This window comes from Antechinus flavipes, chromosome 5, assembly GCF_016432865.1.
Source record: "Antechinus flavipes isolate AdamAnt ecotype Samford, QLD, Australia chromosome 5, AdamAnt_v2, whole genome shotgun sequence".
NCBI classification, from domain to species: domain Eukaryota; kingdom Metazoa; phylum Chordata; class Mammalia; order Dasyuromorphia; family Dasyuridae; genus Antechinus; species Antechinus flavipes.
In genome coordinates, this window is record NC_067402.1 from 5,202,023 (window position 1) to 5,225,721 (window position 23,699).

Genomic DNA, 23,699 nt, shown 5'->3' on the forward strand with positions numbered 1-23,699 from the left:
TTTACCGGCAGGCAAGCCGGCCTTCTTGCGTGGGAGCCCCCCCCCCCCGCCTCCGAGCTCCCTTGCTCAGTGCCCCCTCCGGCGCCGCCCCTTTGTGCCACCTCCCCCACCCAACAACTTCCCCCAGCGCCCAGCCGGGCTCCCTGGCAAACGGCGAGACAAGTGGGGGGAGGAGGAGAATTACGCGGATCATCAGCCAGTCAGTCAACAAGTGTTCGTAAAGCAGCTCTCGGTGCCCGCTGGGGGCCTGGCGCCGCCCACGGGCGCTGGGCTCCAGGACCCGGAGCGGGGCGGCCGCCAGCCGGCCAGGGCACCGCCCTTGACCCCTTCGCCCCTCCCGGTACCCCAAAGGGAGCTGGGGGCTGCGCAGAAAAGGGGAACCGGGTCAGGACTGCTCCGCTCGGGCCGGGCTCCTGTTTTCATGTTGGAGCACACCTGGAGCCCGGGCGGGACCTCCCAGGAGAGGAGCTCTCTGGGGGCGTGTGTGTGGGAAAGTGTGTATGTGTGAGAGAGGGTGTGTGTTATCAGAGCTATCACAGCCTTTCGCTTCTCAGACACACACACACACACACACACACACACACACACACACACACACACACACACACACACACACACGCCTCCAAGAGCCTCGGAACGCGAGCTGCCCCTAGGTGAGGGGGCGGGCATCTCTGCGCGAAGGGGCGGGGGTCAGGGACTCGGCCCCACCCCTCCGGCGGGGTGAGGGTGAAGAAGGGGGGCGGCCCCGCCCCTGGGCCCCGGCGCCCTATAAACCTGGCTGCGCCCTCCTCCCGGCAGACTCGAGCTCGCAACCGAGCCCCGTCCTCCGCCTCCTGTCCCGTTCTGTGGGGGAGCACCGCCCCGGCCCAGCCCCGGCCCAGCCCCGGCCTCGGCCCTCCGCGCGCCCTCCCGGAGCCGCTGCGCGCCCCAGCGCCGCCTTCCCACTCTGCCCCCGGCCCCCCAGCCCGCACTCATGGCCCCGCAGCTGTACCACAAAGAGTTCGCCCGGGCCGGCCTCCAGCCGGGCCTGCAGGTGTGGCGCATCGAGAAGATGGAGCTGGTGCCCGTGCCCCCCGAGCAGTACGGCAGCTTCTACGTGGGGGACGCCTACCTGGTGCTCTGCACTCGCCAAGGGACCCGCAAGGACCTCTCCTACCGCCTGCACTTCTGGCTCGGTAGGGATGGAGGGGGAGGGAGTGGGGAAGGAAATGGGGGAGAGGGTGGATGGGGTCGGGTTTTTCGGGGGTCGGGGCTGCAGCGGGCAGCTCGTGACCATAAGACCCGAGGGTCCTCTTCCCCCCTCTTTCGCTTTGCGGGCCCCGGAGAGCGGTCTGGGAAGGGTGTGTGCCGGCGGCTAGAGGGCCGGCTCCGTGATTGTGCTGGGGAAGAGGCGGGGGTCCGGGTCCGAGAGGCGAGCGCCAACCGCTCCTCCGGGCATCGTTGCGAAATGAGGCGGAGGACCTGGCTCCGCAAGGAGCTCCGAGGGAATTGAGGCTCCCAGTGGGCTCAAGATGAGCCCAGGATCCAGAGGATCATTTAGTGCCAGAGGGAAACCCAACCCCTCCCACTACAAAGGAGGAAACTGAGGCTCCGAAGGGTCAGTTAAGTGGGAGACCTGGGCTATTCGGGACTGACAGCCAAGCCTGCGACCTTCCCTCGGCACTCCCAGCGTCCCCTCTGGCTTTTCTTAGGGCTCTGCTCCAGGACCACCTCCTTAGGGAAGCTCCCTGAACCTCCCCAGGCTCCCCAGCCTTGGAGCTCCGCCTGCTTTAACCCCCTTAGTCTGCGTCCTCCTCGGCCTGGCCAAGGCCTGAGTTTAAGGAAAGACACTGGAATCGTACAGACTTGGTGGCATTGGGGTTTTATTGCGTGATAGTTGGTGATCTTGGAACAGTCCCTTCACCTGCCCTCCCCACTGAGCTTCCCTGCCCCCCCCCCCAGCCCTTGAACCCGTCCTGGAATGGGAGGATCCTGCTGAGGCATCTTCTCTTGAGGATGACCCCAGACCCCCCCGCCAAGGTTTGTGGGTCCTGAAGGAAAGGGACAAGGGTCTCACAAGCACCTACTATGTGCCAGGAACACAACAGAAGTTAAGTGGCTTGCCCATTTAGAAAGTGTGGGAGGACCGAGGGTCAAGTCCTTACTCTGACACTTGTTACTTACCTGGCCTCAGTTTCCTGATTTGTCAAATGGAGGGGATGCGATCAGAAGTGTCGGACATCTGTGGCCATCAATAATCGATGGATTATTGGGAGTTGGGAAATGTTAGCAACGTTAACAACGTAGACAGCGTTAGCTTCGTGAGCGCTCCCCGCAGCATCCTCGGACCGCCTTTCTATGGGGCTGGGTACCACTGGGCTACACGAGCTCCGGTCCTTCGTGCTCAGCCTTCCGTCTGCCCTGAAGCTGTTTCTTCCTTTTACTAATTTCCAGATGTGTTAAAGACCTCTCTGCTTTCCCGGACCCCGAGGCTTCTGGGAGAGGGCCGGTGGCCAGCCCCGCCCTTGCAATGGTCTCAGGCTGTCTTAATCTGACTTTTGGAGCCAGCCGTTGTATGGGGAATGGGGGGGGGGGGGGGGGGGGGGGGGGGGGGGGGGGGAGGGGGCGGAGGGGCACTCAAAACACGGCTGTGGCCCTGAGAGCAAAGGGTTTTATTCTGACTGCCGGGAAGTGGACCGGCAGGTGAAGGCAAGAACTGGGACAGGAGGGCGGGACCTGGCTTCCAAATAAGAGTGGCTGGTGTTCCCGACGTGCTCCCGGGACTGTGTGTCCTTCCTGGGGCTATTGTGTCTGCCCCCCCCCCCTCGCGACTGAGGGCGTTCTCCCCAAGTCGGGCTCTTTAGAAGGTGCGGCTGGTTTTCTTCCAGCTAAGAAAGCTCCGAGTGTCACCCGAGCTCCCCCTGGGGCTGCGGGAGCCCGCGGCGGCATCTCCGGCCTCCTGCCGCCCAAGATTTGGAGCGGAGAGGACCTGGGTCCGGTTCCACTCCTGCCCTCCATGGGATGACTCTAAGAGAACCCCCGACCTCACTGGGCTCGGGTTTCCTCAGCTGGAAAGCAGGCGTGCTCTTCTGCGGAGTCGCGTTATTTAAGGAGCCTTGTGAAGCGTCGGGTCCCATGGAAGGAGCCGATCTGGGCGTGTTCTCCTGGGACTGCTCCAGAGCTCTGGGCCTGCTTCTTTTGCCCAGTGCTGTGTAGATGCGTCGGGCCACAAGTGCCCCGGGACCCGCGGAAATGGCTCTAGGGAAAAGAAAGTTAGATGCCGGCGGGTCCTGTTCTTCCCCCGAGTATCAGGGCTGATTCCACCCTGTGCTTATCTGGAAGCCATCTATCCTGGGGAGAGCTGCAATTTCCTAGTAATTATTAGTGGTGTGGAGATTGAGTGGATTTCCTCGGGAGGTCTCCCGTCTGGGGCTGGAGAATCCGGGGGACCCTTCTCAGGGAGTGCTACAATTTCCTAATAATTATCAGTAGTGTGGAGATTGAGTGGACTTCCTGGGGAGGTCTCCCGTCTGAGGCTAGAGAATCTGGGGGACCCTTCTCAGGGATTGCTCCCAGGAAGATGTATTTCTTGGGGGGAAGCTGGGGTCCATTAAATCCAACTGCGTGGGAACCAAAGACTTTTTAAGATTCTAATTCTGACACTTTCTGCCGTTTCTCTAATAATTTGCAAGACAAGGCCGTTCTTTGTTCTGATCCAGGGCCCAGTCCCAGTTTGGGGGATTCCCCTTTGTCCCTGCCCCCCCCCTTACTCCAGCTGTTGACTTTGCTTCACATTTTTATTAGAATTAGTTGAAATCTGTAGCGTTGGGGCTTCTTAGCGAGTGGGGCTCCAGCCTCTGACGAATGGGCCAGAAAAATGGTGAGAATGATCGTGTCCGAGGAAAGGGAGCTGCTGTGAGCCAATAGCAAATAATTAGCAGAGCCGCCAAGTCTTCTGTTTACTTTGAAAGAAAGGGGAAAATCCAGTTTCCCGGAGGGATCTGTTTCTTCTTTGAGATCTATTCCCCCAAAGCTTGGGTGCGTCTGGCTGTGCTCAGTCTCCACCACAGATTCTAAAGTGGAGGTCATTTCCTCTATGGTTCCTGCACTCAGGAGGCATGGGGGCAGATCCGGCCTCAGACACTCACTAGCTAGAGGCTCTAGTCTCAGTTTCTTCATCTGTAAAATAGGATGGTAACCGCACTGACTTCCCGGAGTTATGGGATGAGATCGTGTTTCTAAAGCATTTTGTAAACCTTAATTAGATTTAAAATCCAGCTGTTCCAATTGTGATTACTGTCCCCTGGCAAACCAGCTGTTTGCAGGCTAGCTCTGCGCCCCCACGCCTGAACGGGCCCCAGTTAGAGCTGAGAAGTTTGTTGGGTTTGGATGGAGCCACAGGGCGTCTCACCAGATGCAGCTCCAGGAGCCACCCTGGATAAACACAGCCTCTCCTGGACACAGACCTCCTTTTGAGCCTCCCTCCCCCTGTTTTGTCAATAATGCCGGCCCTCCCTCCTTCCCTCCTCCTGTGGCTGCTTCTGAGGTTCTGCTCAAATACCACCTTCTGCAAGAGCTCTTTGTGGGGCTGGGTCCCAACCCCCCTTCCCCCCCCCCCCCCACTCCACCCCCTGCGTGCAGCTGCCATTTACGTGCTTGTTTGCCACTGGGCGTAAAGCTTTCCAGGGCAGGGTCTGCCCTCTCCTCCTGGTGACCCAGCAAACAGTAAGTGCTGCTGGATTGGGCAGTTTTCCCTATTGAGATTTGCAGCAATTCTGGGGGAAAAATTGTAAATAGGTTCCTTTTACTGATGGAGAAACTGAGGATCAGAGAGCTTAAGCGATTTTCCCCCAGGGAAAATCCTGATCCCAAATCCAATGCTTTCTGCTTGCTGGGGACTGCCCCGATGGCACCTGAGGATGGAACCAAAAGGTGATCCCCTGAGTGCTTGGCAGAGATCACTCTCCAGGACACAGGAATCACTGGGGGCCCGTCAATCAATCGAGGGCTGGCAGGGGACGGAACTCAGCGTCGGCTCCCCCAAAGACGACTGGGCAGTTTTCAGTTCCTCTTCCCAACAAGCACCAAGACCAGAAATGGGAACTTGGGAGAGTTGGGACTCAGCAGCGATGATAAGGGAGTGAGAGCAAATTGAGCAGCACTCAGACCTGGGTCTGAGCATGGGGGGAGGGCTGCTGGTGGGCTCGAGAGCTGGCCTAACCCATTGGCCGATTAAAACCCCAAATTCGGAGAACGGGAGGAGCAGGCCTCAGACCTCTGGATCTGCCTTTGCCTCTTCAAACACCTTTTATTTTATGGTGTGGGGATGAAGGGATTTGGGTTTCATCTTTCTATACAAAGTGTCAGAGGAGGGATGAGAGAAACTGAAAGTTAATGATGATTTTATTTATTAATTATGAATAATAATTAATGATTGGAGATTTGATGGCAAAACAGCACTGGAGAAAGGGGACCTGGGTTCAAATTCTGTCTCAATTTCTGAGCCTGTTTTATCATCTGTAAAATGGGGGGGACGGGATAGGGTGTGGGAAGATTGAATCACTTCCATAGAAGAACTCACAGTCCTAACTCACTGTAAATAAAGCAGATTAGACCAGAAAGATTAAAAGACAAATGAATGTTTTTAAAGAAATGTGGGCTGGTTTTTCTTTTGCTTCTGCAGAGATAAGATGGTCTGGAGAACAGAGATATGCCTTGGAAATGATACATGTGCACTGACATTTAATGACCATATTCTTGAGCAAGTATCTCATCCCTGGCTCTCAGTTTTTTCATCTGTCAAATGGGAGGGTGGATGGGAGAGCTTCTGAGGAACTTCTAACTCTACCCACATCCCTAAGTATGAATTGCCTGATTGTCAAATGCTGAGCGTTCTCTTGACTGTGAGCCTGTGGGAGGCTGTTGTGTGAATGGCCATGCCCCCAACCATTGGACTGCACTTCCACAGTGATAAATGGCCCTCAGAGTCTTCCGGCACCATCCTAGCTTTGTGCAGAGAAGACCTAGATTAGATCCTGAGATCTGAGGCTGTATAATCTAAGTCATCAGAGAGCGGATACCGGAATGGAGGCCTGAGGCAGCTGGGGGTGGGGTTGGGTGGCTGTGACCTTCTCAGGATCACATTGGTCAGTGCATTTCAGAGTTTCGTTGTGAACCAGGGCTCCCCCCCCCTTGAATCATTACCCCCAAGGGGAGGAGAGCAATAACTTGGGGGGAAAGGGGGACTTAGTCCTGGTCCCTGTCTGAAAATAAAATAAAACAAAACAAACTCACCGATCACTAGCACTGCTGGGGCAAACAGCCTGTTCTCCTGCCATCATCAGTGTCTAAAGCAGGCGTCCTCAAACTAGGGCCCCAGGCCAGATGCGGCAGCTGAGGCTGATTATCCCCCTCACCCAGGGCTGTGAGGTTTCTTTATTTAAAGGCCCACAAAACAAAGGTTTTGTTTTTACTATAGTCCGGCCCTCCAACGGTCTCGGGGACAGTGAACTGGCCCCTATTTAAAAAGTTTGAGGACCCCTGGAAGCATCTCAAAGCTCTCCCTCAGTGTTACTCTTGAGTCTGATTCGAAGGCCTCTTGGGAAGGACCAAGCCTGGCTCTTGGCCCATTTCTGTAAGAGGTTGCTTTAGCTAGCAGAAATCCTGAATCCACACATTGATGGTCTCAGGTCTGGATCTCCCTGAATCACTGCTGTAGTGATAGACTTAGATCCCATTGAATCAATGCTGTAGTGACGGTCTCAGACTAGATCCCACTGAATCAGTGCTGTAGTGATGGTCTCAGACTAGATCCCATCGAATCAGTGCTGTAGTGAATCAGTGCTGTAGTGATGGTCTCAGACTAGATCCCACTGAATCAGTGCTGTAGTGATGGTCTCAGACTCAGATCCCATTGAATCAGTGCTGTAGTGATGGTCTCAGACTAGATCCCACTGAATCAGTGCTGTAGTGATGGTCTCAGACCCGGATCCCATTGAATCAGTGCTGTAGTGATGGTCTCAGACCCGGATCCCATTGAATCAGTGCTGTAGTGATGGTCTCAGACTAGATCCCATTGAATCAATGCTGTAGTGATGGTCTCAGACTAGATCCCACTGAATCAGTGCTGTAGTGATGGTCTCAGACTAGATCCCACTGAATCAGTGCTGTAGTGATGGTCTCAGACTAGATCCCACTGAATCAGTGCTGTAGTGATGGTCTCAGACTCGGATCCCATTGAATCAGTGCTGTAGTGATGGTCTCAGACTAGATCCCACTGAATCAGTGCTGTAGTGATGGTCTCAGACCCGGATCCCATTGAATCAGTGCTGTAGTGATGGTCTCAGACCCGGATCCCATTGAATCAGTGCTGTAGTGATGGTCTCAGACTAGATCCCACTGAATCAGTGCTGTAGTGATGGTCTCAGACTAGATCCCACTGAATCAGTGCTGTAGTGATGGTCTCAGACTAGATCCCACTGAATCAGTGCTGTAGTGATGGTCTCAGACCCGGATCCCATTGAATCAGTGCTGTAGTGATGGTCTCAGACTAGATCCCATCGAATCAGTGCTGTAGTGATGGTCTCAGACCGGGAGATCCCTGAATCAATGCTGTGTCTTTGCCTCTTATTTTAGGGAAGGAATGCACTCAAGATGAGAGCGGAGCGGCCGCCATCTATACGATGCAGATGGACGACTACCTGGGTGGGAAGCCCGTGCAGAGCCGAGAACTGCAGGGTTATGAGACCACTGACTTTGTTGGCTATTTCAAAGGCGGCCTGAAATACAAGGTGAGCCGTCTCCCCAAAACAAAAGCCTCCCAGCTCCTCCTTTTAGTCTCAGAAGGCCAGAAGAAGTGGACAACTTGCTGATGGCACCCAGTTCGCTAAAGTTTTCCCATTTTCAATCAGCCACGGCCTGAACCAGTCCTCCAGGAGCTTTCTGAACCCTCTGGGCCCCAGGCCTCATGCCATCCCCTTGTAATGTCCCTTGTTTACTCTGTATGGGTCATCATCTCATGGCCATTATAGAGCATCAGTGGGCTTCCTTCCCACCATCCTAAGTAAGGAAGGGCTCACACAGTGTGTCGGGGTCTTGGTTTCTTGATGCAGAGGCGGAAGGAAGGTTCTCTTCCCTTTGTTCCTCACCGTATCAGCAGGTGAAATTATGCTTCCCTGACACGGGCCAAATGCTCCCAGAGAGCCGGGTCCCCTGGGGTCCTGCAGCTGGGCTAGAGCAGACTGCCTTGCCTTGCTCAGCATCTGCATGAAGACAGTGTAGCTTTAGCAAGGCAGAGGCCTTAGTGGCCAGCACTAAGCCCTGAAAGAAGGGGGAACTCCAGGGAAAGAGGCTTTGGGCACAAGTTCGAATCACTTCTGTTAATTAAGCGGGAATTATCAGAGGCTGAATCAGAGGGTATCTGGAGCCACAGCTGTGCTTGATAGAGATGGGCAGCCTTGAAAACACCCAGGACCAAAAGCCATTTGCTCAGTCTCTCCCCACCCTCACCCCCAAGTGAGCTCTTAATCTAAAACACCCTGAGCTTGCTCGGGACTCCCAGAATCCCTAAAATGATCCTTTCTGAAATGCCGATTGAGAATCAGGAGGAGGAGGCTCCCTGGTTGCTGTGGGAGGAGTGAATGGGCTGTAACTACCAGTGTTCTAGTGGAGCGAGCTCAGCTGGGGACCGCTGGCCCACCGAACGTGAGGCCCCGAGAACCCTTCCACTCAGACCCCCCCAGGGAGCAAGGCGATCAAGAAAACGCCCGTTCCCTTTTCCAAGGTGCTCGTCTGGCATCTGTGCTTCTTCTGAGACTTCTTGGGTTCCTTGTACCATGTGGGGAGGGAGAAGACTCATTTCTCCGCTCTGTGACCACCCCTCCTGTTCCGTCAGGCCGGCGGCGTGGCGTCTGGATTCAATCACGCCATTACAAACGACCTGTCCGCCAAGAGACTGTTTCACATCAAGGGCCGCCGGATGGTCCGAGCCACGGAGGTCCCCTTCAGCTGGGCCAGCTTCAACAAGGGAGATTGCTTTGTCATTGACCTTGGAACGGTAAGTTTGTCATGATGAGGGAGTAGGAAAAAAGAATACTGCACTTCTGCCCCCAAGGGCTGAGTCTGAAGGCTGTAATTAGTTTGGTCATGAAGCAATGATGTGGGAACTCAGCAACGAGGGAAGTTTCCCGAGTGGTAAATGGGTTCTACATTGTGACTAGGGGGGCCCTCACTCACAAAATCATGGATCCCGAAGGAGAAAAGGAAAAATATAATCAGTTTGTAGTGAAATTATTCCATTAATATGGCACTGATCAGGTCCCATTCAACCTAACTTTGTGCCAAGTTTCTCTAAGGAGATGGAAATATACCTTGGGTAAGAAGAATAGGAGAATTAGCTCCAAAGCTTCTGTGAAAAGAGATAAATATATTTTGGATGAAGAAGAATGGGAAAACTAGCAAAGAATGCCAACTGTCACTTCAAAGCTTCTCAATGAATGAGGAGAAAGATTTAGTTGGTTGCTCCCGCCAGATGGCCATGATTGAATAACATTCCGAAATAATTTCCTTTTTGAAATGTCTTCCTCTGCTTTATTAATTGAGGTCACAAAAGCCAGTACTAGTTTTTTTCCATAGTTTGGGTGAAAACAGACCTTGTATGAGCAAAGGTGGCTAACCTCTCAGCGTTCTCTGGAGAAACCATTTGCCTAAACACAGAGCAGCGGCGTCGGGGATTCCCTCATTTATATCCAAGAATGCTAGACTTAGAACATGAGCTCTGGGTGTCATTTTGGGATGTGGTCCATCCCTCAGGCAAATTGCATTTCTCCTGTGTAGATTGGGGTTGTTGGGTCAGTCACCTCTGAGGTCTTGTGTCCTCCACACACTAACTCTGGCCATCTTAGACAATGAATTAGCTGTTGGCAATAAGGGGCAAGATGGCTAAGGTCCTTCTGGAGCATTCAACGGTATAGATAACGAGAATGCTGAGAAAGACCATCCAACCATAAATATCTTGGGCAAAAAATATACATATACATATATATATATATATATATATATATATATATACATATATATGTGTGTGTGTGTGTATATATATATGTGTGTGTGTGTATACATACACACACACACACATACATACATACATACATATATATATATATAGCAACAACCTTGTTAGGGAAGGAGAAGAAATGTGGAGATGTGGATCTGAATCAGGACTCTGACAAAGTCCTTGAGGAATGGTCAGCAAGTCACTCCCGCTATTTAAGCCTCAGTTTTTTCATCTATAAATGGGAAGTGGTAATCTTGACAAAGGGAAAGTGTTCAGAAAGCTCTTTAAAAGCCCTGATCATATTAATTGGCATTCTTTATTGTTACCATTGTTATTAACATTATAGAACAGCCACCAGCCCTCAGCTGTTTGCATTTCACATTACTCCATGGCTTCACCACTTGTTCATGGAGTAATCAATTGGCACAAGTGATTATCGGTCGTTACAGATTGACTTTGGCCCTCTTTCAATGGGTTGAAATTCCCTGTCATAATTAATTGTTCATAAAGTCATAGAATTTGAAAAGCTCTTGGCAATCTAGTCCAGTCAGTGCCCCAAACTGACAAAGGCTAGAGAGGTTGGTTAGCTGGAGTCATGTCTACAAAAGAAAGAGACCACTGAGGTAGCATGACCAGGGTAGTAGTGTTGTTTCCATTTTAAACATACTTAGTAACTAGAATTGTCTAGAACTTACAAGGGATGAGTGCCCTGTTCCTCTCCAGTAATATTCAAACTGGAGCTGAATGTCTAGAGCTTGGAGGGTCATAGAGGGATTATTAAATTAGGTAGAAGGCTGGGTAATATAAGCCATGACATGACTTTAACTGAAATTGTTGCCCCTTTTATTTAAAGGTATAATGGGGTGGCACAAGAATGGGGAACAGAGAGAATTGCAACCAAAATAATTTCCCCACGTGACCTGAATTCTCTCAAAGACTTTTTAGCTTTGCCCAAATCAAGTTGGGAAACCAAGGATTCCCCTCCATCATTTGAGAATCCTTCTAGAGCTGTTCTTTGTAAGACTGATACAGACAAATAGATAAATATCCTTTGCATGTAATGTTCAGAGACTTTTAAAAGATGAGGGTCCCAAAAACCCCCCACAAAATTTGTAGCAAGGATCTCTCTGTTGGCTTCATTATCACAACTCTGTAGATCGCTCCTCAGTGTAGGAAAGAGCTGAAGCAGGCTCCCCGATGGGGCTGTGACAGCACAATCCATCAGCTTTCCTGGCAGGATCTCCCTGTCACCAGGCCAGTTCCCACGCAGGAGTGGCAGGAGGGCACCTGGCAAACACTGGGCTAAAATAGAAGCGCCCACAACCAGCCACATGCACCCCCACCCAAAAGGCTGAAAGGCAACATTCCTTTTTTGGCTCGGTCTTGGGGTCAAGATCGGGCCAAGATTATTTGTTTGCTTTCCAATTAACACTATTTATTCGTTCATTCATTCACTCACTGGACAAACACCGAGTCTGTGTGGGAGAGGTTGGGGCAGCACCTTTATCACAGCTTTCTATGGGTCCTCGTGCTCAGAGCCCCTTGATGGGCAACTCTCAGTGGCAGGGTTGGGACCGATACCAGGCCTTCTCCTGATGCCGGATCCAGCTTTTTTTCCGTCATATGTCCCGGTTCTCACTAAGCAGAGCTGGTCCTTTGACATTCAGGATCCAGAAATTCTGTGAATGCTGAAAGCAGAATTCAAGCCCAGGTTCTGTCTGACTCCAGGCCTGTGGCTCTCTAATTATGCTTGCGACTTTTTGTTTTTCTTTTTGTTACTTTTTTTTCCCAAATCAATAGAATTTTAGAGCTAGGTAAGACTGGGGATCTCTTTCTGTGATAGAGACGCTGATTTTCTGCAGAGATCTCACGGAGGACTTGAGGGTTTCTCGTGTTTTAGGTCCTGTTACTGCTCAGAAGAGCTCAGAGCAAGGTTCAGTCAGCGTGAGGAACCAGACCAACATTTTCCCATCTGTAAAACGGACATATTGATAGCATCTCCCACCCAGTGCTGCTGCATGGAACAAATGAGATAATGATCACCAGTGGTTAGCACATAGTAAGCACTGTGTTCTCTCCCAGCTGAGTGATTCATCGTTCTAGGACAAAAATGCAGGTTTTAGTAGTTCTGTCCTAATGTCAATAAGACACAGGTCAAGGACCATGTTCTAGAGGAAGCTTTTCTTGATCCCCTTCTTTGAGTCCTCCTCGAACAGCTAACAAGTAACCAACAACCTTGATTTTTACTATTTAGTATTTATGCTCTTTACATGCACACACACACACTAACACGCACATCCTGGACATGTTTAACCGTGTCTTTGTTCTCTTCCTCATTGGAGTGAGTTCCTGGCAAGGAGGGATGGTTTCATTCTTTGTATTTTTATGTCCAGCACCGGCGCAGACCCCACGTAGTAGGTGCTTTACCCACCCTATGAGACTAGCTTACTTTCCACTGGCCATTCCCTTCTCAAATCTTTATGAAGTTCCAGAGCCGCGGGCTTGGTCACTAGGAGAGCAGAACAGTTAGGTGGGCCGTTCTCCGAGGCAATGGTAGAAGGTGGGGGAGACCTGAAGGACTTGTCACTCCCACTTGGATCACACTCTGGAAGCCCATGGGCCACAATAAATCACAGATCAAAGCACAAAGAGGTCAGAATAGAACCTTAAGGAAAATCATCGCCCTTGGGGCCAGGAAGGGCGTTCTGACCTTTCCTGCAAAGAGATTGTTTGCTCATTTTAGGAAAGAGGTAGGGAGGAAGGCTGGGCTGAGTCAGCCTCCCATGGGCCCCCCGGAGCCCCCAGGATTCCGCTTCCTTCTCCGTGGGCCGCCACCAATGGGGCCTTTCTACTTCCTGTTTTATGTCCTGCGTGCGGCCTTGGTTCGCTGGGGTATCGGACTCACTCTGACCGCACAGTTTAAAAATAAAAACTAAAACTAAAACTGAGCTTGAAGTCAAATGCCACAGATCCATTTCCAGGGTCCCTGGGTGGGGGGAGGGCGCTCTCAGCTTTAATTCTTGGTTCCCCCTAAGCTGAATGAATCACCGCTCATGGGACTTTTGCTTTGCCATTTCTCTGCCCTCCTTTTACCACTCCACACTTTTCCCCTGCAGGAGTCAGAGCATCCATGTGTATTGAACTATGCATGTGTGTGGGTTTGGGTTCGTGGCCCCCTGGTTCGGCCTGCCTGGTCAGGGATGCAGTCTTGGAGCTGCCTTTCTGCCCCAGTTAGAGAATCAAATGCTTGGGGCAGCTGAGGGGCTCAGTGGATAGAGCACCAGCCCTGGAGTCAGGAGGACCCAGTTCAAATCTGGCCTCAGACACTTACCACTTCCTGGCTGTGTGACCCTGGGCAAGTCACTTAACCCCAATTGCCTCAGGGGAAAAAAGGAAAAAGAGAGGAGAGAAGAGAGGAGAGAGTGAGAGAAGAGAGGAGAGAGAAAGAGTGAGAGGGGAGAGAGAGAAAGAAAGAGAGAGAGAGATAATATATCAAATGCTCTTGGAGAATGAATGAGAATGAATATCAAATGCGCTTGGAATAGGGCAGGTTCTAGTTCTAGATACTTCCTTTCCTCTAAGTCCAGTCCAGGAGGGCCTCCCACGTAGGCGGCTACATGAAGCCTTCCCTGATTTCTCAACCTCTCAGCAGTCTCCTTCTGACGCTACTTTGGGACTGGTGCTTGCCCGCTGGCAACGCTGATGATTTCTCTGCCTCCTAACGTGACCCCCAAACTATGCTGAGCCGACATATTGCCCCTTCCCTCCCGATAGAGTGTGAGCTTCATGAGGAAAGAGAAAGTGGACATTTTATCTGCTTCCCCAGGATCTAGCACAGTGACTGGCACACAGCAGGTGCATAATAAAAGCTTCTTGTAAGCCTCAAGTCAGTACAACAAAGCCGTACCAATGCCTCGTTCTCATGGATTTGGGGAGGGAGATGCTCAGATGGGGAAACCGAGGCTGAGGAGCAATCTGCTTCGGGTCACCCAGCTAGGAAATGTCTGAGGGAAGGTTTGAATCCATGGCTTCCTGACGCTCAGTGCTCTGGCTGCCCTAAAGCTCAAGTTCTCACAAGGAGTTTTAGCCAGAAAAGATGCAGTTCGGGCTTGGGGTTCATCCATCCTTTAAGCTCGAGACCGCAGGTCATCGCCCCCCTCCCCAGCTCCACGCTCAAGGTGGCCTGAAGCTCTCCCCGGAGGGGTCCCCAGGACCGTGGGGGGGGGGAGGTCTGTGCCAAAGCGGGCAAAGATCGCCCCTCCCGGGCAGCCCCCCCCTACTCTTGGGCCACCCGGGAGCGGAGAGCAGGAGACCGTTGTTGCTGCAGCTCAGAAGGGCGGGGTCTGCACGGGGAGGGATACAGAGAGGCTGGGGGCAGCTGTGAGGAGGGGAAGGGGTACAGAGAGGCTGGGGGCGGCTGTGAGGGGGAGGGGTGCTGAGAGGCTGGGGGCGGCTGTGAGGAGGGGGAGGAGTACAGAGAGGCTGGGGGTGGCTGTGAGGAGGGGGAGGGGTACAGAGAGGCTGGGGGTGGCTGTGAGGAGGGGGAGGGGTACAGAGAGGCTGAGGGCGGCTATGAGGGGGAGGGGTGCTGAGAGGCTGGGGGCGGCTGTGAGGAGGGGGAGGAGTACAGAGAGGCTGGGGGCGGCTGTGAGGAGGGGGAAGGGTACAGAGAGGCTGGGGGCGGCTGTGAGGAGGGGGAAGGGTACAGAGAGGCTGGGGGCGGCTGTGAGGAGGGGGAGGGGTACAGAGAGGCTGGGGGCGGCTGTGAGGAGGGGGAAGGGTACAGAGAGGCTGGGGGCGGCTGTGAGGAGGGGGAGGGGTACCGAGAGGCTGGGGGCGGCTGTGAGGAGGGGGAGGGGTACCGAGAGGCTGGGGGCGGCTGTGAGGGGGAGGGGTACCGAGAGGCTGGGGGCGGCTGTGAGGAGGGGGAGGGGTACCGAGAGGCTGGGGGGCGGCTGTGAGGAGGGGGAGGGGTACCGAGAGGCTGGGGGCGGCTGTGAGGAGGGGGAGGGGTACCGAGAGGCTGGGGGCGGCTGTGAGGAGGGGGAGGGGTACCGAGAGGCTGGGGGCGGCTGTGAGGAGGGGGAGGGGTACCGAGAAGCTGGGGGCGGCTGTGAGGGGGAGGGGTGCTGAGAGGCTGTGGGCGGCGGGAGGCAGGAAATGGCGGGGGATGGGGGTGTCCGGGCTGTGTGACTAGTCTGCGTCCTGCGGTCCGGCCCTGGGCTCCATGAGGCAGCTGTGGCCCCACAGCGCAGCTTAGCGCACGCACGCACCCCACAGTCACACACTTTCACACACGCTCACAGTCACACACGCAGCACTGCCCCCTGCCCAGACCCCCCCCCTCCAGTTAATGCCGCCCCCTCCTCAGAACCCCTCCCACTTGACCCCTCTGGGGGCGCAGTCTCTCCCCCCTCCCCTGGGGGGCCGTTGCACCCGGGGATGGGCTCTGGGGGTGGTAGGTGCTGAATAAATGAATGAGGACCCAGAGGATGGGGAGCCCGGGTCGCCATTTGTGGACATTCTCATTAGCCCGGCGGCTGTCACTCTCCCCACCCGTGAATTCGAATGCAGGCGCGATCATTTTGGGGAATACCTGCTCCAAGTAACTGTGGGCGCTGGGGAGAACGTGGGGAGTTAGCGAGGAAAGGTGACCCTGCCTTCATGGCGACGGCCCCCTCCGCCCCAGGGCCCGGCAGGGGGCGGGCGGCTGTCCAGGGTGCTGACTCCGTTCTGGAGGGCCGCGGGTTGGCTGCCCCAGGACTCCGGCTGTGGAGCGGGTTGGAGCTGCCTCTGACCGGCCGGTCCCCAGGCTGGACCAACATTTCCTCAGAACGTGGGGCTCGGGCCGGCTCCTGGGAGCTCCCCCAGCCCTAGAGCAGTGACACAGTCGTTAGCCTGGGGACAGCAGAGGGAGGGGTTGTCCCGAAGCTGGGGTCCTTTGTGCTTAGCAGAAGACAGACTCCCCCAGGGCAACTTCCGAGCCTCCGGCCATGACCACGGTCTCTGTCTCGGTTCCTTAGGAGATTTACCAGTGGTGCGGCTCCTTCTGTAACAAGTTCGAGCGCCTGAAGGCCAACCAAGTCGCCATGGACATTCGGGACACCGAGAGGCAAGGACGGGCCCAGCTGAGTTTCGTGGAGGACGGCTTTGAGCCCCCGGAGGTCCTGGCGGTAGGTGTGAGATGCGACTCCATGGTGCTCCCAGGGCAGGGGCTCCGCTCGGGGAGGGAAGAGCCCTGGGGGTCCAGCCAGAGAGACCAAGGCCAGCCACCAGGCTGACCGACCGAGGCCGAGGCGGGGAGCTGCGTGGAGAGCCAGCCCCGGCTCCAGCCTCCCCCTGGGGTCCTGCGGGCTCCTCTCTGCCTTCCTGTCTTCACAAAGCAAGAGCTTGGGATGGATGCTCCCCATATGGCTCCTGCCAGCTCCACATCCCAGAGCCTCCCCGAGCCCCAAGCATTGGGAGGAGTCTCCAGACTGCCAGTTGGTCTGCCGGTGGTCTCGGACCCTTAACCCCTCCCAGCTGTGTGGCCTTGAGCGAGTCACTTAACCCCAACGGTCTCCCCTGGCCTCCCAGCCGGCCATCTGAACCCCACCCAGCCTCCTCCAACGGCCCCTTCCCAGACTTGTCTCTCATTACTCCCTGAGATGTCTTAGCCTTTGCATCCCGTCACTAGCTGCTCCCCGTTTGGGCCCCTCCAGTCGCTGGACTCGTCCCGTCTTTGTCCAATTTCAGTTGATTGGTTCAGGAGGTATCGTTGACTGATGCCGTTCGTAGCAAGGCAGTTTCTTATGTGGTCTTTAGAACTGACCTGGAGTCTTCAAGAGACTCCATCGAGCTTGCTTTGTTCCCTAGGAAACCTTCATTTTATTTTAGAACCTCACTAAAGGGGTGGCCAGTGAATGTGAAGCACGCGGCTTCCTCCTGTGACAGAGCTGCTGGGCTGGGGACCCTGTGGGGTCACTTACATCATGACATGATGTCATTATGTAGTCTCGGGCCTGAGGAACCAGAGCCAGAAAGAGCTAGAAAGAACCTCCATGAAGGTTTATTTACTGACCGACTGTCTGATGTTGCCTTGGAAGGATTGTTCCGAGGGCCACTCCAGGGTCCGCCCTCGGCCCGGTGCTTTTTATCATTTTTTATCCGTTATGGACATGAATATCAGCACATCTTTACAGCCATGACATCACCAAGAGGGGTAATGAATACATAGAGAGATGGACAGATGGTTAGATAGACGGATGGATGGATGGATGGATGGACAGATGGACTGGCAAACAGATAGATGGATAGATAGTCATATAATCCAATGAAGAGGTAGATAGATAATATGAATGGATGATGGATGGATAGATGGATAGAGGGATGGATGGAAGGAGAGATAGGTCAACAGAGGGATGGAAAGATACGTAGAAAGATGAAGAGGAGAAGGGGGAGAGAGAGAAGGAAGGAGAGATCAATGGATGAATGGATAATGAGACAGAGAAAGAAAGAAAGGAAAGAAGAGATGGAAAGATGGAGAAGAGAGATCAATAAATGAATGGATCAATGTAGATGGAAGGATGGTTTGATATGAGAGAGAAATAATGGCTGGATGGATAGATGGAAAATAGATCAGTCAAAAGATGAATGGATGAGAGAGAGAACGAGCACTCACGCTCGCCCTTGCCTGACTTGCCCCTCATGGGCATCTCCATCTGGGACACGTTCTGAAGCCAGCTGTCGCTCACTCTTGGCCCCCTCCTCTGCTTTTCGCTCTTGCCCAGTGCTCTCCCTCTTCCCCGTAAGCATTGCCTTTGAAAGGGAACATGTGAATTATTTAAAACGCGTCCCCCGGGTCCATGGTTCCTTTTGTTCTGTGAAAAGCAAATAATGAAAGTGAAGGGAAAGGAAACATGTCACGGTCCCTGTGAACTTAAAATCCTCTCCCTGGCACCAAACTTTGGCCACGAGCCTCCTGCCTGGGGGAGGAGAGGGAGGATTTCTCTTGGGATTTTCTCTGGAAAAAGAAATAATTTTAGAAACGACCCAAAAAAGTCATCCTGAAAGTGCTGTTGGGAATGAGAAAGAGGAAGCAGTTGGCCAGATGGCCGAGCACAGTGAGGGAAGGGGGCCGTCCTTTCCCAAACTGGAAGGACCTGGTCCTGAGGTCATCTGGTGACCTGGCCAAGGCCAAAGCCGCGGGGTGAGCAAAGGCCCGTGAGCGGCTGCTGGCTGCGTGCGCCTTATGGGACAGCCAGGGGATGTGTGGGGGGGTCTCCCCCTGGGCTCTGATTACTCTCCTGCTGCCCCTCTCCCATGCCCCCTCCCCCCGTCTCTCCTCCCCCTCCCCATCTCTGCCTCGGCCTTCCTCCCCATGACCATGTTCGTTACTGATGCTCGCCCTGTACCACACTCCACAAGGGCCGAGGGCTGAGATGGTGTCAGCGTTTCCTTCTTCCGAGGGGCCTGGGGCTAACGTCCCAGGGGAGGCTGAGTGGCAGAGGCGGTTCCGGCTGGAGGGCGGGAGAACCCCCAGGTGGGGGATGCCGGCGGTACCGGGGAGGGGTGTTCTCCTCCCGGGAGGCTCCACGCCGAGGCGCGGGTCCTTGTGAAGGGGCTTCTGAGTCAGCGGGGCTGCCCCCGAGAGGTGGGTCCCGGGAGCCTGTCCCCACCCCCGGCGGGGATCCCTCCATGCGGGCCCCGCGCCCCTGCCCTCGCCTCCAAGGGCCCCAAACATGGGCACCGCGTCCCTGCCATCAGGACCCCCGGCCCACGGGGCAGGCAGGCCTAGGACGGGCTCGGGCCCCGGCTTTTCCAGGCCCAGGTTCATCCTTGGAGGCGCCCGCTGGATTCATTGTGCCCGTGGGGGGCCCTCACCACCGCCCCAGGAGGCTTTTTGAGGGGGAGTTTTTCTGGTGCCTTCTCCAAACGGGCCGAGCGGGATCCTGGGAGCGGGGCCCAGGCAGGTGGGGGAGGGGGGGATGAGGGAGGAGTGTTAGGACGGGTTGGGAGCGGGATCAGCAGGCGGGGGGTGCTCCCCTGGGTGCCCCGGCCCCACCTCGGGCACAGACAGGTGTTTGAGCCGGCGCGCCCAGCTAACCTCACGTGCGGCTGCCCTGCAGGGTGCCAGGGGTCAGTGGGCGTGCCCAGCCTGGCCGGTTCCACTCCCTGATAAGGTCTTTTATCGCCCTCAGGAAAGTGCCTTGAAATCGCACCCTTTGGCAAACCTCCCAGGGAGTCAGCTGGAGGCCGCTGCTGCGGGTGGGGGCTCCGGGTGGGGGGCCGAGGGGACCGGGGAGGGGCTGCCCCGGGGCTTCCGGGCCTCCTTAGCTCTCCGAAGGGTAGGGAACGCTTTAGGGGCCAGATTCAGCTCCCGCCCCCACTCTCAGGTCTGGGGGGGGGGGGCTTCCATTTTTAGAATTTACTTCCAGTCCTGGGCCGTGCAATAAATGGGGCCCGAGGAGGCCCAGGCTGCCCCTGCTGCTGCCCCCGGGTCCCCGGCGAGGGGGCGTCCGGCCCCGGGAGGAGGTGCCCCCGACCCCCGCCCGGCCTCACTGTCCCCCCCCCCCCCCAAGGTTTTAGGGAAGAAGCCGGAGCTGAGGAAGGGAGAGGAGGAGGACGACGTGGTGGCTGATTTCAGCAACAGGAGGATGGCCAGGCTGTACATGGTGAGTGTCGGGTCCGGGCTGCCCGGGGCCCTCCAGTACCCCGGGCTCTGGGCTGGGCACGGGCACGAGCATCACTCGACACGCCCCGAGAGCTCTGCCGGGGGTCTGAGAGAAGGGCAGGAACCGGCCTGGCCCAGCCGCTCCCTCTGGCTCTCCCCGCCCCCGGGCCTGAGCCCCCCGAGGCTCCCGGCAATCCTGACGGGCGCTCCCTCCCCCGGGAACGTGCAGCAGGGTAGGAAGGGAGGGGGAGGAAGAGAGAGAGACACAGAGACATAGAGAGAGAGAGAGAGAGAGAGACAGAGACAGAGAGACAGAGACCCCTCCGTCTCCCACTGCGCCCTCTGGGACGCAGGTTGGATGGGAGCCAGAGCCAGCGTGTGCACGGGGAGGGCTCAGCCCAAATCCCAGCCCCGGATGCCAGTTTCCCTCAACGAACCTCAGCCGATGCATCCGTAAAACGGGCATAAGGACGAGGGAAGCTCCCTGCCTCTGAGCCTGTTTCCTTACGCTGGCGAGTGGTCAGCGATCATAAAATGGGGGGACGTTCCCTGCAGCAGCTCTGGCCCCGGGAGGCCTGGATTCAGACCCTGCCTCAGGCCCTTCCAGGCCGGGTCTCTGGGTCCCCTTCGCCTCCAGCCCGTGGATGGGGGGTTGGTGGCCCCTGGGGTTGCCCCGAAGGCCCTTCCCGATCCTCAGGCCGGGCCCGCTTCCCGTTGCCCGGGTCCAGAGAAGGGCCCGGGACGCCCCTGACACCCCTCCCCGGCCCAGGTCTCGGACGCCTCGGGGGCCATGCGGGTGTCCATCGTCTCCGAGGAAAACCCCTTCTCCAAGTCGATGCTGCTCTCGGAGGAGTGCTTCATCCTGGACCACGGGGCGGCCCGGCAGATTTTTGTGTGGAAAGGTAGGCGGGTCCCGGCACTGATGGCCTCGGGGAGGCTCCCGGTGTCCCCGAGGGTGCTCCCAGTGTCCCCGAGGGTGCTCCCGGTGGCCCCGAGGGTGCTCCCCCAGCCCAGCGCACTCCCCCACCAGCCACTGCCCACTCGCAGACTCTCAGTGCTCCCCCCGCCTCCAAGGTGTGACGTGTCTCCTTTCCTGGGCATCTTGGACACTGTTCCCCTTCAGACTCCCTGAACCTCCCATAAGGCAGACTGCCCTCGGTGCTCTGAGGGACTGCCTCCCCCCCCCCCGTCTTTGCCTGGGCCGTGCCCCCTGCTTGCAATGCCCTCCTTCCCTTGTTTCCTTCTCTTCCCCCTTTTTCCTCTTCTCTTTTCCTTCTTCTTTCATTCCTCCACCCTTCCTCTCTTTTTCTCCCTCCTCTCCCTCCTTCCTCATTCCTTCTTTCCTTCTCCCTCTCTCCCTTCCTTTTCTCCCTCTCACCCTCCTCCCTCCTCCCTCGCTCCTTCTCACCCTCCTCCCTCCCTCCTCCTTCTCACCCTCCTCCCTCTTTCCCTCCTCCCTCTTTCCCTCCTCCCTCTCACCCTCACCCTTCTCCCTCCCTCCTTCCTCCCTCTCACCCTCCTTCCCTCTCACCCTCCTCCCTCTCTCCCTCCCTCCCTCCCTCCTCCTTCTCACCCTTCCCCCCTCCCTCCCTCCCTCCTCCCTCCCATCCCCCCTCCCTCCTTCCTCCCTCTCACCCTCCTCCCTCTCACCCTCCTTCCCGCTCATCCTCCTCCCTTCCTCTCTCCCTCCTCCCTCCCTCCCTCCTCCTCCCTCCTCCCTCTCACCTTTCTCCCTCTCACCCTTCTCCCTCCCTCCCTCCCTCCTCCCTCCCTCCCTCTCACCCTTCTCCCTCCCTCCTTCCTCCCTCTCTCCCTCCTCCCTCCCATCCCCCCTCCCTCCTTCCTCCCTCTCTCCCTCCTCCCTCCCATCCTCCCTCTCACCCTCCTCCCTCTCACCCTCCTTCCCGCTCATCCTCCTCCCTTCCTCTCTCCCTCCTCCCTCCCTCCTCCTCCTTCTCACCCTTCTCCCTCCCTCCCTCCCTCCCTCCTCCCTCTCACCCTCACCCTTCTCCCTCCCTCCCTCCCTCTCACCCTCACCCTTCTCCCTCCCTCCCTCCCATCCTCCCTCTCTCCCTCCTTCCCTCTCTCCCTCCCTCCCTCCTCCCTCTCACCCTCCTCCCTCCCTCCTCCCTCTCTCTCTCCTTCCCTCTCTCCCTCCCTCCCTCCTCCCTCTCACCCTCCTCCCTCCCTCCTCCCTCTCTCTCTCCTCCCTCTCACCCTCCTCCCTCTCTCCTCCTTCTCACCCTCCTTCCCTCTCTCCCTCCTCCCTCTCACCCTCCTCCCTCCCTCCTTCCTCCCTCTCTCCCTCCTCCCTCTCACCCTCCTCCCTCCCTCCTTCCTCCCTTTCTCCCTCCTGCCTCTCACCCTCCTCCCTCTCTCCCTCCCTCCCTCCTCCCTCTCACCCTCCTCCCTCCCTCCCCTCAGGGTGATGGTCACTTGCCTCCATCTCAGGCCCTGCATCATTCCCAGCCGCTTGCAGGGCTCCCAGACGAGGAACCCTCCGTGTTCCCCTCCTGGGGAGAGGCCCCGGCTCAGGGTTTGTGTCCGTTACCTTCCAGGCAAAGACGCCAACCCCAAGGAGAGAAAGGCGGCCATGAAGACGGCCGAGGACTTCCTGAGGCAGATGGATTATCCCCCCAGTACCCAAGTAGGTGCCAGAGGCGTCGGGAAGGGGGCGCGCTGCCAAGCTCCAGCCGGAAGCCCCCTTATCCCTGCCCCTTGTCCTTGGGCCCGCCCCGCCCCAGACGTATTGATGAGGCGCCTCTAGGGGCCGGGGACACGGAGCCAGGCTCCTGCCCCCCTGGAGCTTCCGTTCTGAGGGGCCCGTCCATGGGGGAGGGGGAGAGGGAACGTCAGTCTGTGAGGGAGCGGCTGGCCCGGTGGGACCAGAAGCGCCCGTGATGGCGGCTGGGACCCCTCCCTCCTAGAGCCCCCTTCGGGGCTGGGTCCTCCTAATTAGCCAAGATCAGGCCGTCCCCCTGAGGGCGTTTCCTTCTCTGAGTGTGTCCCCCCACCCGCGCTCCCCGGGAGCTCCAGGCCTGGCTCCCCCCTGGGTCTGCGGCCCGAGGCTGGACCCCGGCCCTCCTGACTATCGGCCTTCGGCTTTCCCTAAAGGAGAGTCGGGGATCACAGACCCCTGACCCGGACTGCTCCCTGGATTGAGTCTGTTCCGCCATTAAAGCACCCGGAGCCTGGCCCCCCCCCTCCTTTCTGCGGCTGGAAAAGGGCTTTTCCTCCTCATAATTTGCTCCTTCCTCCGCCTCAGATCCAGGTTCTCCCAGAGGGAGGCGAGACCCCGATGTTCAAGCAATTCTTCAACGACTGGAGAGGGACGGACGAGTTTGGCAAGGTCTACACGGACAGGGTGGCCAGGGTCCCGCAGGTCCCCTTCGATGCCCAGAAGTTACACGAGTGTCCCAAGATGGCAGCCCAGCACCACATGGTGGACGACGGCTCTGGGACCGTGGAGGTGGGGATTGCTGGGGGAGGCAGGAGCGCCCGTGGCCGGGGGTGGGGGCCCGACGCCTCTGACCCGCCGGGGGGGGATGGAGCCGACGCTCCGGGAGGTTGGGCCGGTGGCGGCCTTCTCGTCCTGGCCGAGTGCTTGGTGAAGGGAACCTTTGGACCCCAAAGCACCACTGGGCGGCTTCATCCGGACGGTCCGGCCGCGCCGGCCTGGCTCGGGGTTTTGCCGGGGCCTCTGGATCCCTCGGCGGGGCCCGTAAACTACTAGTGTCCCTCCCAGGCCCTTCCCGGGAAGGTGAGGGGGCAGATAAGGTACGGACCTGGGGGTCTGGGCAGCGTGAGCTCCCTGGAGCGTGTCCAGCTTAGGCCGGTCACCTTGCGCCCAGCTCCGGACGTGCGGTGAACAGGTGGACCTGAGGAAGACTCTGGGCCGGGGCCATGGGGAGGCTTTCCTGGTTAGACCTAGATCTGTGAGCAGGACGTAAAGCCTTGGGACCAAGGTGGAGAGAAGGGCCACTCGGACCGGGGTTCTGTAAATCCTCCATGGAG

The 23,699-nt window shown here is 56.7% G+C and overlaps 1 protein-coding gene across 1 annotated transcript in view; it reads left to right on the top strand.

The window, feature by feature from the left end:
- The first annotated feature begins 838 nt into the window (after window positions 1–838).
- SCIN (scinderin) overlaps window positions 839–23,699 on the top strand; it is a 34,336-nt gene continuing 11,475 nt past the window's right edge. Inside the window, exons 1-8 of the mRNA XM_052000648.1 lie at window positions 839–1,175; window positions 7,615–7,769; window positions 8,873–9,034; window positions 16,057–16,206; window positions 19,594–19,686; window positions 20,455–20,587; window positions 22,244–22,332; window positions 22,951–23,154. Of these exons, the coding sequence (XP_051856608.1) occupies window positions 974–1,175; window positions 7,615–7,769; window positions 8,873–9,034; window positions 16,057–16,206; window positions 19,594–19,686; window positions 20,455–20,587; window positions 22,244–22,332; window positions 22,951–23,154 (1,188 nt within the window). The 5' untranslated portion in view covers window positions 839–973. The remainder of the gene's footprint in view (window positions 1,176–7,614; window positions 7,770–8,872; window positions 9,035–16,056; window positions 16,207–19,593; window positions 19,687–20,454; window positions 20,588–22,243; window positions 22,333–22,950; window positions 23,155–23,699) is intronic.